This window comes from Carassius carassius, chromosome 46, assembly GCF_963082965.1.
Source record: "Carassius carassius chromosome 46, fCarCar2.1, whole genome shotgun sequence".
In the NCBI taxonomy this organism is placed as follows: Eukaryota; Metazoa; Chordata; class Actinopteri; order Cypriniformes; family Cyprinidae; genus Carassius; species Carassius carassius.
Window position 1 is genome coordinate 9,013,583 of NC_081800.1, and position 13,722 is coordinate 9,027,304.

At 40.4% G+C, this 13,722-nt stretch overlaps 2 protein-coding genes across 2 annotated transcripts in view; one reads left to right on the plus strand and one right to left on the minus strand.

Moving 5' to 3' along the window:
- The window catches only part of LOC132129104 (E3 ubiquitin-protein ligase PDZRN3-B-like), a 70,965-nt gene that overhangs the window by 39,660 nt on the left and 17,583 nt on the right, over window positions 1-13,722 (plus strand). Inside the window, exons 4-10 of the mRNA XM_059540559.1 lie at window positions 2,523-2,785; window positions 2,905-2,995; window positions 3,285-3,380; window positions 3,553-3,615; window positions 3,835-3,936; window positions 4,149-4,259; window positions 4,373-6,235. Of these exons, the coding sequence (XP_059396542.1) occupies window positions 2,523-2,785; window positions 2,905-2,995; window positions 3,285-3,380; window positions 3,553-3,615; window positions 3,835-3,936; window positions 4,149-4,259; window positions 4,373-5,848 (2,202 nt within the window). The 3' untranslated portion in view covers window positions 5,849-6,235. The remainder of the gene's footprint in view (window positions 1-2,522; window positions 2,786-2,904; window positions 2,996-3,284; window positions 3,381-3,552; window positions 3,616-3,834; window positions 3,937-4,148; window positions 4,260-4,372; window positions 6,236-13,722) is intronic.
- Window positions 6,298-13,401, minus strand: LOC132129101 (serine/threonine-protein phosphatase 4 regulatory subunit 2-A-like). The gene is made up of 10 exons (XM_059540557.1): window positions 13,241-13,401; window positions 12,413-12,494; window positions 11,169-11,339; window positions 11,005-11,098; window positions 10,857-10,894; window positions 10,642-10,716; window positions 10,346-10,483; window positions 9,114-9,400; window positions 7,445-7,847; window positions 6,298-7,414 (listed from the first exon to the last, which is right to left on the minus strand). The coding sequence occupies exons 1-9, from the start codon at window positions 13,272-13,274 to the stop codon at window positions 7,507-7,509; spliced, it is 1,260 nt and encodes a 419-aa protein (XP_059396540.1). The 5' UTR covers window positions 13,275-13,401; the 3' UTR covers window positions 6,298-7,414; window positions 7,445-7,506.

A 13,722-nucleotide genomic window follows, 5' to 3' on the forward strand; every position in this document is an offset into this window, starting at 1 on the left:
TCATGAGGTAGATTGCCTGGAGGAAGAAACTGACTGTGCCTGACTGTCCTGGTTTTTGCGGCTCTAAGGTGCCGGCCAGATGGCAAAAGTTAAAAAAGGGGAAAACTTGGATGTGAGGTATCCAGAGTGATTTTCTTAGCCCTTTTCCTCACTCTGGATGTATACAGTTCTTGAAGGGTGGGCAGGGGAGCACCAAAAATCCTTTCAGCAGTCAGAACCGTTCTCTGTTGTCTTCTCATGTCAGATTTTGTAGCTGAACCAAACCAGACAGTTAATGACGGCTGAGTAGCAATGTTTCAGCAGCTCCTGTGGAAGCTTAAACTTCCTCAGCGAAGGAAGTACAACCTTTGTTGGGCCTTTTTAACAATGGAGTCAATGTGATTGTCCCACTTCAGGTCCTGAGAGATGGTGGTTCCCAGGAATCTGAATGACTCCACTGCAGCCACAGTGCTCTCTATGATGATAAGTGGGGGGAGTGCAAGGGGGATTTCTCCTGAAGTCCACTATCATCTCCACTGTTATAAGCGTGTTCAGCTCCAGGTTCTTAAGGGCCGTTACATAGTCAACGCGAGAAACGCGAGCAAGCAACGCGAGCAACGCGCTCCCTTTCATAGTCTAAACAGTGGACGCAAGCGTCACGGGCGATGCGTGTATGCAATACACCGCTCACGCAACAGGGGTTAGTAGAGTCAGGGTGATATTAGTAGAGTCGGGTCGCGTGATATTCAGATCACAATGGCAACTGAAGAGGAGTGTATTCTGTTGCTGATTTTACATCGGTGCCAACAAAGGCAACGCAGAGATAGGGCCGTTAAGTTCGCATAATTTTTCCTCTTCGCCCGCCATTGTATTCAAACCTTCTTCTTCTGTAAACACAATATACTTGAATTAATGTACAATACTTGCAATGTCACCCCCACCGACAATGCATAGTATTGCGTGCATCGGCGCGCCGCGTATCAAAAACTAGGACGACACATTTGGCTACACACCGACGCATAATGGCGGCCGAAGCGTAACGATGCGTAGCCTCGGGAAAGCGTATGCGTACAGATGCGTTGACTATGAAACGGCCCTAAGACTGCACCAGACAGCCAGCTGCTCAACCTCTTGTCTGTAAGCAGACTCATCACCGTCCTGGATGAGACCGATGACTTTAGTGTCATCTGCAAACTTCAGGAGCTTGACAGAGGGGTCTTTAGAGGTGCAGTCATTGGTGTACAGGGAGAAGAGCAGCGGGGAGAGAACACATCCATGAGGGGCACCAGTGTTGGTGGAGCGACTGTTGGACATGAATTTCCCTAGTCTCACTAGCTGTTGCCTATCTGTCAGAAAGCTGGTGATCCACTGACAGATAGAGCTAGGAACAGAGAGCTGGGGGATCTGTGGTAGCAGCTTCAAAAACTCTCCAATCAGTGAGGTTGAAACAGGCTTTAAAGCCCACTCTGTTTCATACTCCATCTCTTTACAGTCTTTACTACAGGTTTAGCAGATTTAAGTTTTTTTTAAGATGAACCAGTCAGTGATCAGACAGCCCCAAAGCTGCTCGTGGAACAGAGTGATATGCATTCTTTATTGTTGTGTAACAGTGATCCAGTATATTACGGTCTCTGGTGGGACATATAACATACTGTCTGTATTTTGGCAGTTCACGGGAAAGATTTGCTTTATTTAAGTCCCCAAGAATGATTAAAACAGAGTACGGGTGTTGTTGTTCTGTCTCTGTGATCTGGTCAGCGAATTTCTGTAAAAAAGCTGAGCTCACGTGTGCTTGCGGAGGAATGTAAACACTCACATGAATGAACGAGTGAAACTCCTGCAGTGAATAGAATGGCTTGCAGTTAATGGAGAGCGCTTCTAGATCAGGACAGCACATCTTATTTAACACGGTTACATCTGTACACCACCGTTCATTGATGTAAAAGCATGTCCCGCCACCACGCGATTTCCCCATTGATTCTGTGTCACGATCTGCTCTAAACAGCTGGAAGCTGGGCAGATGGAGTGCGCTGTCTGGAAAGGCATCATTCCGTGAAACACAGAGCAGCAGAGTGTGAGAAATCTTTATATGTCCGGGAGAGCAGAAGTTGTTTGTCTGTTTTGTTGGGTAGAGAGCGGAGATTTGCCAGATAGACAGGCAACGGCGTTTGAAATCCACGCTTTCTGAGCTTGACAAGCGCAACGGCTCTCTTCCCCCGTCTGCTCTTCCTGAAGCACTTGATCAGCACAGCTGCACTGCCGACTACAATGTTCAGTAAAACGTCCGATTTTGGGGTGTGTTCTGCCGAATGTTCAGCTGTTCATCCCTGGTGAAACTGGTCGTGTTTAATAAACAAAAAACAGGAAAAACTAACAAAAACACTACAATCACTGGAGAGCCAAGCACTGAAACAGCCGTGTGCGGCGCCATCATGAGCGTATTATTTTCATGCTTGTTCAATGAACCATAAACAATTATTGCACATGCACCTGTGGAACAGTTCAAGTTCATGTGAATTTTTCAAACTTATTTTTTTCTGTAGGTGAATGGAAGAACCCTTTCTGTCGCCACCCATGATCAAGCAATAGAGGCTTTCCAAACTGCCAAAGACCCTATTGAGGTTCGGGTACTCCGCAGGACGGCACAAAAGACTTGCAGGACTCTTAAACCAACCCGAGGAATGGACAACAGTACTCAGACCAACATTACGCTGAAAACCTTGCAACAAATAGAGACTTTGTCCAACTTGCCATCACCTTCAACACCATGTATGGCTTTGCTGGACAGTTTCTGTTCACCCTCACAGTAAGTGCTAATCAGCATTTGTCACCAACTGTATCATAAAAACTTTCCAGTTTTAATTTTAAAATGAGAGTTTCTTTGAATGAGGCTTCAGTTAATGCAAATTTTTCATTGTATTGAAGGTATCAATTGGCAAGACATGACTCACCTTATTCCTCAGACTTCCATGATGATGTACAGAAAGACATTGAGAGTGGAGGACTGGAATATGAGGTATTGTGTTTCCATAGACTGTATTCAATCACTTTAAAGCAATGCATGTTCAAATGATGTTTAATCTGAGCATCTTCTGAGGTCATTTTAATTTTGATTTCATTTACCTGCAAATATTTTCTCAAGACCACTTTAATTGCACTTGGATTTACCATGCAAATGAATCATCATCTATGGTGCAGCAAGCACTAAAAATTTTCAGACTGGATTTGGCTTATGTTAACAATGACTAAAATGAATCATTAAACTTAATCTTTGTCATCAAAATCAATTACCTGTGTTTTTATAGGAGGTGGATCTGCAGAGGAAAACCACTCAGGATAAGCTTGGCCTGAAGTTATGTTACAAGACGGATGACAAGAAGTCTGCCATTTATATTAGCGAGGTAGGGTTCTACAGCGGGAATTTCTCAGGACAGTAAATGTTCAGGCAGTTTTTCCAACAATTACACCTTTAATTTAGTGTGTGTATATCAGACTTGCTTACTGCAGCTTTGGGTAATCCAGTGTCCTCACCTCAAATGTTAAGTCTAAATGCACTGTTCTTACCCTGCTTAGATTGATTTAGAAGGAATTGCTGCAAAAGATGGCAGAGTTCAGGAAGGAGACCAAATTATCCAGGTAGAATTTATTCCATTGTTATATATATATATATATATATATATATATATATATATATATATATATATATATATATATATATATATATATATATAAGATTTATTCCAATTATTTATTCCATTCATTTATTCCATTGTTTTATATATATATATATATATATATATATATATATATAAAGATAAATCAAAGCTTATTGTATTTATCCTTCACATGCTAAAGATCAATGGAATGGACATCCAGAGCCATGAGGCGGCAGTGACACTTCTGACCAAGGTGGAGAGTAAGAATGTGACCCTTCTAGTGGCTCGACCAGAAAGTCAGGTCTGCTAACTGTTCTGTGCACTTGCAGATGAAGATTTTGATAAATTACATCTGATTAATGTCAGGGTTTTCCAATCCTGCTCCTGTAGGACCACCTTTCGGGAGAGTTAGGCTCAAACTCAATTTAAACACACCTCAACTAACCAAAATGGACACTCATGATTTAAGTTAAAGAATTAAAGAATGACATTGCATTTTGGTATGGGTTGCAGGATGTTGGCTGGTTGGAGGAGGATAGATACAACTTAGAAGACTTGCACATGGGCATACTGGAGCAGCAACATCACAAGGTCAATGAGTTCACTGCAAGTATGCTGCAGCAGGCAAGTTAATAATGTCAACAGTGAATTCCCCACTTTATCCAATTAAAAGGTGCGATCCTTACTATTAAAGTGATTTGCAAGCTATTAAAAGTTCTACCCACTCAATTTAACAGAGGACAAATGAAGAAGATGGAGGCACTACAGATACGGCTACTTTACTATCCAACCGGCATGAAAAAGACAGCGGCGTAGGCCGCACAGACGAAAGCACTCGTAATGATGAAAGCTCAGAGCAAGACATCTTGGGGGATGACCAGAATTCCTTCTGTGACACTCTCCCAGAAAACCACAAGAAGTACAACAATAATCTGGACACTGTTGAAAGTGGGGACATGCACTTAAGCAATGACTCCTTCCTTTCAGTTGACAATGGAAACTTCCTTGGCATACCTGGCACAGCATGTGAACATTTCCAGAAACAGCTTGAACTGAAATCTCTGATGAATGGTAACAGTCTTCCGGGATTTATTGAGCATGATGCCACACTATTTGGAAAGAGGGTTAGTGTAGACTGTGATGATCAAGAGATTCAGATGCTTAATGAGGAGTTACTGAACATTGAGCTTGAGTGCCTGAGTATCATACAAGCACACAGGCTTAAGGCTGAAGTTGGTGATCTTCAAGCCAAAAATCCTAGTAACGAGCACTTTATTGAGCAAGTCCATCAGGACCTCATCAATAACCACGTGGACAATGAAGGCTCTACTAGTGCTTACAACACTGGAGAGAGCTGCTGGAGCTTACGTCCTGCTCTGGAATCAGATTCTCCTGACTCCCAAAGGATGGTTGCTGGAGACAAGGGTAAAGGTTCTCCCATGCATAGACGCAACTCAACAGCAGGATGCTCCAAACATCACCTCTCCCCCATTCAGGAGATCAGTCCCACCAAGAGTTTACCTGGAGATCCAGAGGTCATAAATCAAGGGAAAAGAAAGCAGAGTAAGAAAAAGAACCCAAGGAAGAGTCTTTTGCCATCCTTGTGTCATTCCTCATACAAGAACACCTACATCCCAGCTCATGCACAACATTACCAAAGCTACATGCAACTTATCCAGCAGAAATCAGCTGTGGAATATGCCCAGAGTCAAGTCAGCTTAGCCAGCCTGTGCAAGAATGCAGAAACCACCCCCACAGAGTCCAAGCTCAAGATGGGGTGGAAGGTAAAGATCCGTAGCGATGGAACAAGATACATCACCAAAAGGCCCATCAGGGACCAGCTTCTTAAGAAGCGAGCTTTGCACATTCGAGAAGAACGCTGCAGCGCAACTACAGATGACGATGCAGCAAGTGAACTAAAACTGGGTCGATACTGGAACAAAGAGGAGCGCAAACAGCATGCGACACGAGCCAAAGAACAGCGTCAACGGCGGGAACTCACGAAACAGTGCATAGAGAGCAAAGAACAAGCAGGAGCAGTGGACAAGAAGGAGCCAGATATTATCCAGCTTAGCCGTAAAAAAATGATGAAGAGGAGGAACAAGAAGATATTTGACAACTGGATAACCATTCAGGAGCTGTTGACACATGGCACAATGTCCACAGATGATAAAAGACTATATAATTCCTTTCTTTCTGTGACTACAGTTTAAGGGATTGCTTGGTTTAGGGCACTTTACTAGTTTACTGTGTAAAATTGTGTGAGGTTTGGTGTGGGAAATCTTGCCTCATTTAAGGAGGTGGGTCATTTATGGACTAGGTATGAAAATCTAGAGATTTGTGAGACAACAGTGATGATGAATTCAAACTACAGATATCTTAAATATGCTTTATAGAACTTGAGGGTGCACTAACGTTTCAGTTTGCACTGATGTTATTTTATTAAACAACTCATCATAGTTTAATGTATAAAACAGATGGAAATAGATTTTGTTCAATTCTAGCTCGTATGTGCAGTTACTGCCCATTACTTGCATATCACCCACTTATTGTAATCACTAACAGTTTTAGGTTTCACTTAAACATTGTGGGGAAAATTAGTTGTGCATGACCAAAAAGTTTTACTCAGATAAAAGGTTTGAAATGTCTCCGGTTTCACAGATTAAGCATATCACTGCTTTTATTGTGAACATTTATTGCTCTTCAGGAATACTGTTGAAAGCCCAAGCATTCAGTTCACATTGAGATCATACAATTTCACTTTTCACAAAAGCAGTGAACACTTATAATCTACAAAATCTAATTTAAAAATTTTTACATATCAAAAAGGAGCTGTGGAAATAGGTATGGGTAGAACAGCCTGTATTCCTGTCTGTAGGAAGCATGAAAAGTACAGTTTAAGAGATGTCGGTGTTGAGAGTGTTTGCTCATTTTAACCTTTATACAACAGCTTGCCATTGTTTGATAAAACAAAATGAAAATCTTATAACAAATAAGGATGACTCAAACAGTGGTTAAGCATATTATGTCAGTTGAAAAGACAGGCTCACTATATTAAGTTACACATTGCAAGCAACAGCACTCGAGTATCTAGTGCATGGAAAATCACATTAGTCCATTTTAGATTCTATTTATCAGCATCAGTGGTTTAATACATGTCAGTGCTTTGCTGGGAAGGCAGTTAAAATCAAAAGGACCTAAGAATAAAAGAAACAATAGCAAAGAAAGGAAATCGGTCGAATGCTGATATTGAGCACTTTGTGCCACAAGCCAGCAGATGAATGCAGAAGGCAATATGAGGGAAAAGGGGTGTTCTCCTGGAATGTTTAGACACTGGTCTGCCGGCCAACGGGAATACTGAAATCTAAAGAAATTGAACACACACCCCTCACCCCAACAAACATATGCACACATTCACAAAAACCAAAGATTTGCCACGTATTCACTCTTACTACAGCAGGAGAGAGATTGATGTGAAATGAAAGGTGTTGTACCCGATAGCTTTAGAACGTGTTCATGAACGCCCATGATTACAACAACAGGATTACAGAAAACCGCCAAAGACACAAAGCTTTCGAGTTACTCAATAGCAAACGCTCTGCTAAACCACAAGAAAGATGAACTTCCAGTTGTTTTAGTTGTTCTTAGGAGAAGAGCCCATATCAGGAGAAGATGCCTTAAGAAGGGTCATAAGGAATAGATGGGTCATGAGAGGTCTTTGGGGATATCACCAGAATGCCCTCCTCTCCTGGTCTATAAAGGATCTGCTAAATTAGCAGGATAAGTGATTTTTGGGGGTTTGTACAGTAGATAAGTGATTTTTGGGGGTTTGTACAGTAGAGTGTAAAAATCAATAATGTGCAGCTGAACTTCAGTCTTGCTCCATGGTGTCATCTGCAGTCTCTGAGCTGTCCGAACTGATTTCTGCAGTGGTACTGCCCTCTGCCGTAAGCTCTGTGGAACTGCTGGGACTTGCAGATGGAGTCTCTGCACTGGACACTTCCTCGTCACTGCTGTTATTGCTGCTACTGCTGACTGGGTCATTTCTCTCGTCTGTTTCCTGAGCCTCGGCGCTCTCTTCCCTCTCCGTCCGCTGCTCTGATAGATCTGATTCACTGCCAGTCACCTGATTGTGGGAAGGGTCGGGTGAATCGTCCGAAGCCGATTTCTCAGCCCTGTTTTCCACGACCTCTGACTGTGTACTAGAAGGTTCTGCAGAGAGGAGCAGAAAATGTAAATGTATGCAAAGAGATGCTCAACAGCTGCAGATATGCAAAGAAATTTAACACAGCAGTTACCCACATGACCAAGAGGGTTGAAATAAAACAAGAAAAATTAACATTAGTGACTTATTTTACATTGACTGAACCCAAAAAATATGGTCAATGATGATTTACAGTCACCCACATTCCTTGCACAGAGATATGTAATAATATTAATAACTTGGACACACTGAATAACCAAATGTAACCAAAATTCTACAAAAGACTAAATTGAACTAAAATAAGTGTTTTTTTGTTTTTTATCACGTAACTATGATTCTAAAATGTTCAAAATATTAAGAACCCAAAATGGGTAGGTGTGTCCAAACTTCTGACCATTATTAGAGAGCATCTCTTTATTTCTTAAAAACATTCAGTGCTCATCCAGTTGGCTTCATCAGCTATCAGATAGTGGAATTTTACCTGAGTAAACAGACTAGACATTAAGAAAAGCTCTAAAATCCTGCGATACACACTTTATCAAGACATGCTAAATCTCCACTTTAAAAACCAGACCTGACTGGCAGAGGGGGACAAGTACATTTCCTGAATGAGGCTTTTTAAGAGCCAAACGTTCAAAATAGGATTGTGGGCTAGGGTTTATGTGAACTCCAGGACGGTTAGCAAATGGCAAGAAAGTAATCTGGTTTATTATGTGGAAGCCTATTAAAGTAGAATGCATTTATCATTGCTGCTTATGTCTGCAGAAATTGCCTTTGCCGTGCATGTTAGGATTTAGTTTTGCCAGCAAAGGAACAAAAACACAAATTAGGGAAGAAAAAAAAAAAAAAAAAGAGTGAACAAAACAGCACTTTCCATTTTTGGCACGTTCCCCTGAATGGTTACCTAGCTACAATGGTAAACAGCTGCAGATGTGCAGTGTTTGTGGTGGAACTCATGTTGATACCACAATCTGAGCCACATAATACAATATTAAAAACACCTTTGGGTGGGAATGAGACTCCGGTTTGGACCAAACAAGCAAACCAAAGGTGAGAAAAGTCTTAAACAAGCAGCTGACAGTCCCAGACAACAGATGAAGCCACTCTGATGATAGACAAAATCACTTTTAATGAATGGGCAAGGTCAAGATGCTTCAATTAGGATAAACCTGATATTCATTTTGTCCATGCAGGATGTTAGAAGCAAAATCTCTTTATGTGTATGCCTATCAACATAGTTCCGCTGGTAGTCGGTGCACCATAAAAGAACGTACCTTGGTCTTCAGTGACGAATTCGTCAGGTTTATTATCCTTTGCCTCCGCAGTGATGTCTGATGAGGACTGCAGTACATCTGAAGAGCTCTCTGCCACCGATGTGCAGGGTGACTGCTTTTCATCCAGCTCTTTCTCCCTTCCATCCTCACTGTCATCCTCTTCCTCTTTTTCAAACTTAAGTCTCTTTGCTTCGTGCATTTCAGTGTTAGTAGCATCATCTTCTTCACGATGTTTACTCTTCACTGGACCAATATGTGAACCTTCTGCTTCTGAATCTGAAGTCTCACTTAAAGAAAAAGACAAAACACTTATTAGACTCCAAATACACACTTCCACAGACCATGAAATCATAATTTGATTTTATGGGCCTTTATACCATGTACGTTTTAAACTCATCCATGTATTGTTAAAATATTCACTGTGCAGCAGAAACAATCATGAGAGACCAAACCAGGTTGGAAAATTATTGACAAGCAAATAGTTGAGGAATGAAGAAGTGCAATGGGCAATTTGAGAGAAAAAGCTGGCTTTCAAGACCTGGAGGAACACTCAGCTTAGTGCCGATTCGGACCGATGCTAAAAACTTTTTTTGCCATTTCACCCAGCCCTTGTGTAAACTATCAGCCAATACGATTACTGAGCATCACGGAGGCCATGCAGGCAATTGAACTAACCCTCGAGGACATAAACCATGCCAATTATATAAGACGGAGCCAAGTAGCAGACACTGTGTGACCCAGACCTGGTTGAACTGCATTGGAGGAGGCAACGAGTGTTATTACAACCTAGTATGAGAGCCTGTTCTAGTACACCCCCAAATCAAAATCAAGACTTTGTAAAAGAGCATTATAGTACCCCTTTATACTACAATAATTTAAATAGTGAAATAAAGTGAAATTGTTTTTCTTCCCCCCAAAAGCTAGAATATTTATTTACCAAGAAGACAATGGTGTCAATGAGGAGTTTTAAATGAAATGAGAAATTATGAAATGTGTAAAAAATAAAAAGGAAAATCACTTGTAAGCTGAATTTATTGCATGACATTTTCTGCAATTTATGCAAAAACAAGAGTGACAATTTTAAGAATATAGATATGTAAAATAACAGCGGTGAAGACCAGTTCTTCCAAGAATGCTTCAGTAGCGAATACAAACAAAAAAGAAGTGCTTTCATCAACAGCAGGGCTACATGGTTTGAACAAGAGTGTCACATCCTGGCATTTCAGACTTACTTGACTGTTCTGTCTGATTGCTCTGATGCTTGTTCTTTGTTTTCTGTGCTGTCAGGAAGGCCGTTGGTAGCTACACTGCTGGACAGGGAGAGTTTTGGTCTGTTCAGTGGCCTGGGTGTTCCTGGACCATTCACATTTCTATCACAGACATCAAGCCAACGGACATTAAATTAGGTCCAACTAGTTTCTCTTTACAGTGAGCATGAACATTTCAAGCTGAATCGATTCAATCCGTTTAGTGACCCATGAGGCTATTATTAAAGTTTCTACAACGCAGATTAAAGTGATAAACTTACCTATCTGGAAACGCTGAAGTGTTGCCAGGGAACATGACACCATTAATTCTGTTCACACAACCAGACCCTTTTTTCCTTTAAAAGTAAAAGATGAATTAAAGTATTAAGAACATCCGAACGGGCTTTGAACACATTATAAGCATCAATAAAAACTGGTATTGAAAGCTGCCCAAACACAAAACGGTAAAATAGAGCAGAAAGAGAGTTTAACTCACTCTGAGGTAGAACACACACAGCTGACCACCATCACATTCTAAAAATGAAAAATATTTCATTTGAACTGAGCAGAGACAGGAGCTGCTTTAAAACACGGCACAAATAAAACCATTCCCAAAGAATTGCTTATTTCCTTAAGCAACGCACCTTCTCCACACCCCTGAGAAACTTGTCTGTTCCTGTGTAGTTTCTTTTTGGCTCAGTAAGAAGCTCACAAAGACGCTGAATAGTGAAAGGAATCCTGAAAAAAAAAAGAAAATTATTCAAATATGTTCACAGAGGCACGGTGTAATATGTTTGTTGAGCCTTACCCGTTGTATCCACTGACGATTTTGAGAATCCTCTGCTTCATCTCCTCAAAAGGAATGTACTCGACGTTTGGATTGGCAGGTCCCCGCTGCTCTGGACAGGAGGCTTTAAAATCATCCATCACTTTCTCCAGCTTAAAGAGGAAGTAGCCTTTAAACTGAGACCACTGAATCCTGATGATGTGGAAAAGAATGATTTAAAATGAAGACAGTTCTGATGAAAAAGGCAATTCTATCATGGAAATACAGTACAGTAATGCTGTAATAGTTTACACAAACACACTCCAAATAGGTAAAATTGCTTTTAAAATTGCGATCGTCTTTTCTTCACTAGTGTCGTATATCCAAGGTTCAAAGGCTTCATGAATGAGAGAAAATAAGGAATTTGTTCAACAGGATTGTATCCATCGTTTGCTAAGTGCTGCGATCTCATGTGAGTGAAAATTTGCTGAAGGGGAGGGATTATTATATCAGAGAAAAGATATCTTTGAGAAGGGTAATGTTTTTAAGTAAGATTTAAAGGGTGCGTGAAAAAAAAAAGATATTGATGTGCATTGATAAACCATTTATAATTACCACTGCAAATGTTCTGTGAAAAATAAGAATTTGCGATTGATTAATGGTGACCTTAAAGACATGTACACTGCAATGAACACCATCCACTCTGGGTAAACGAATCTAGTTTGTTCAGAGGTTTCAAGAAGCCTTATAGAAACCAATTTCTGCCTCAGGGCAAAAAAAGGTACTCATGACTGTTTAATCACACAATTCTGACTTTGCGTTCGGAGGTTTTTTTTCTCTGAATTCTCAATCAGCACGATTGTGTTGGGGATAAAAGGGTCGATCTAGATCACTAAATTTTTGTATACATTATTTAATTTCCATATTTATGAACTAAATGTCAAATTCACAGATTTATAGTCATGAACATTTTGTTCACAGAATATATTTTATGATCCATGCATGTCCTTTCAATATAAATGTACAATTCTGAGAAAAAGAGAGAAAAAAACAGAATTGCGAGAGGTTAAAAGGTCAGAATCACAAGATATAAACTCAAAGAAAAAACCGTGAGAAACACTCAGGATTATGAGAAATACAGTCAATTATGTGATGAAAAGTCACAATTACCTTTTTATCCCGAGGATTAAACCAGACTAGTGTCCTTCAAAGTACTTGCCTACAAAAGCAATATTCCCTCAACAACAGCATCTGTTGTAGAATTTGTCTGCGAGTGCTGAACTTACATGGTCTCTCCTGTTTTTGCAACATGCAATAGAAACTGATCCAAAATCGGGCAGGTTTCCTTTTCTCCTTTCTTCTCGAAATCTACAATGAACAATAAAGAAAATAAAGGCGGCTTCTTGTGGAAATCTCCTTTTATTATATCGCACATTCTGTAAGACTAATGACAACTAATTTTCTTGTAACTGCTTTTAATGTGTCTTCATGCAATTTTGTATGGCGAATTAATATGCAGCACTTTGAAATCGACATTTCTGCTGCAGTGTTCAAAATAAGGTCATGAAGGAAAACTGAATTATTTATAATTAAAAAGCTTTGTATACAATCTCATACCTTGAGTTTATAAACAAATTCAGCATCAATGATATATGACAGTTTTAAGGATTCACTCAGTAACTCTGGCTCCTCTTTAATAACGTAATCCACTCGCATTCAAATTTAACTAGCACAAATAAGCGCCCGAGAAACTTTTTCGCTGACTAAGCAGCGAAGTTCATGCAAGTGAGAAGTTTCTGAAAGTAAATAAGCGACAGAGCCAGTGTATTGAGAGCTCTCGTAGCTCAGAGCTAACCGGCTTTCTGTCTGTTCCTGGGTTGCAGGGCACTTTATCAACTTCCGACCGGGGACATCAACAAAATCAACTCAAACACATTTTCTATGTACTGTGGAGAACCGACCGATATCGATTACTCGTGATATTTAACGGTTTCCCCCGCGAGATCAGCGGCTAGCATCGGCGGCTAGTTTGATCTCCTAGCTTAGCTTACAAGCTAACGAATTAACCAAACCTTTTATGTTAACCATTATTGGTCAGGTGGTGCTTGCGGTACCTCTAAATGCTCCCAGAAGCGTGTCGATTTCCATTATGGAGGTATGTTTGCTACTCTCTGAGTCCAGCTGGAAACAGAAAGATGGCAACAGCGACACAGACAAAACAGCAGCAGATCTTTAATATGGCGCCGGTGACGTCACTGCCTATCTGTGCTGCTGCTGCTGCTGCGCATGCGTCAAGCGCTGGGTCCTCGTGTATAATAATACATAATAATAATCGTGTTTGTTTATTTATACATTAATATGTAATACTTGTGCTTCTGTCTACTTCTGTCTACTAAAAAAAACTACTTCAGTTTACTACAAAAAAAAGACTTTGAAGGTAAACCAACAAGTAGCAATTATGTATATTGAGTGAGTCCAGAAAACGCATAATAAAACAGTTCTGGTTGATTTTGATTTTTTATGTCTTGCTTATGAGGTTCCATTAAAATAGCACTTATCAATACCACGTGATGAAAAATATGACTAAAGAATAACA

What these genes read in the sequence shown, in the direction of transcription:
- LOC132129101 (XM_059540557.1), bottom strand. Translation starts at nt 13,274, where the DNA reads ATGGAAATCGACACGCTTCTGGGAGCATTTAGAG. An exon ending in TGTGTGTGTTCTACCTCAGA is followed by an intron (nt 10,717 to 10,856) that starts GTGAGTTAAACT and finishes TTACTTTTAAAG; the next exon opens with GAAAAAAGGGTCTGGTTGTG. An exon ending in ACTTCAGCGTTTCCAGATAG is followed by an intron (nt 10,484 to 10,641) that starts GTAAGTTTATCA and finishes TGTCTGTGATAG; the next exon opens with AAATGTGAATGGTCCAGGAA.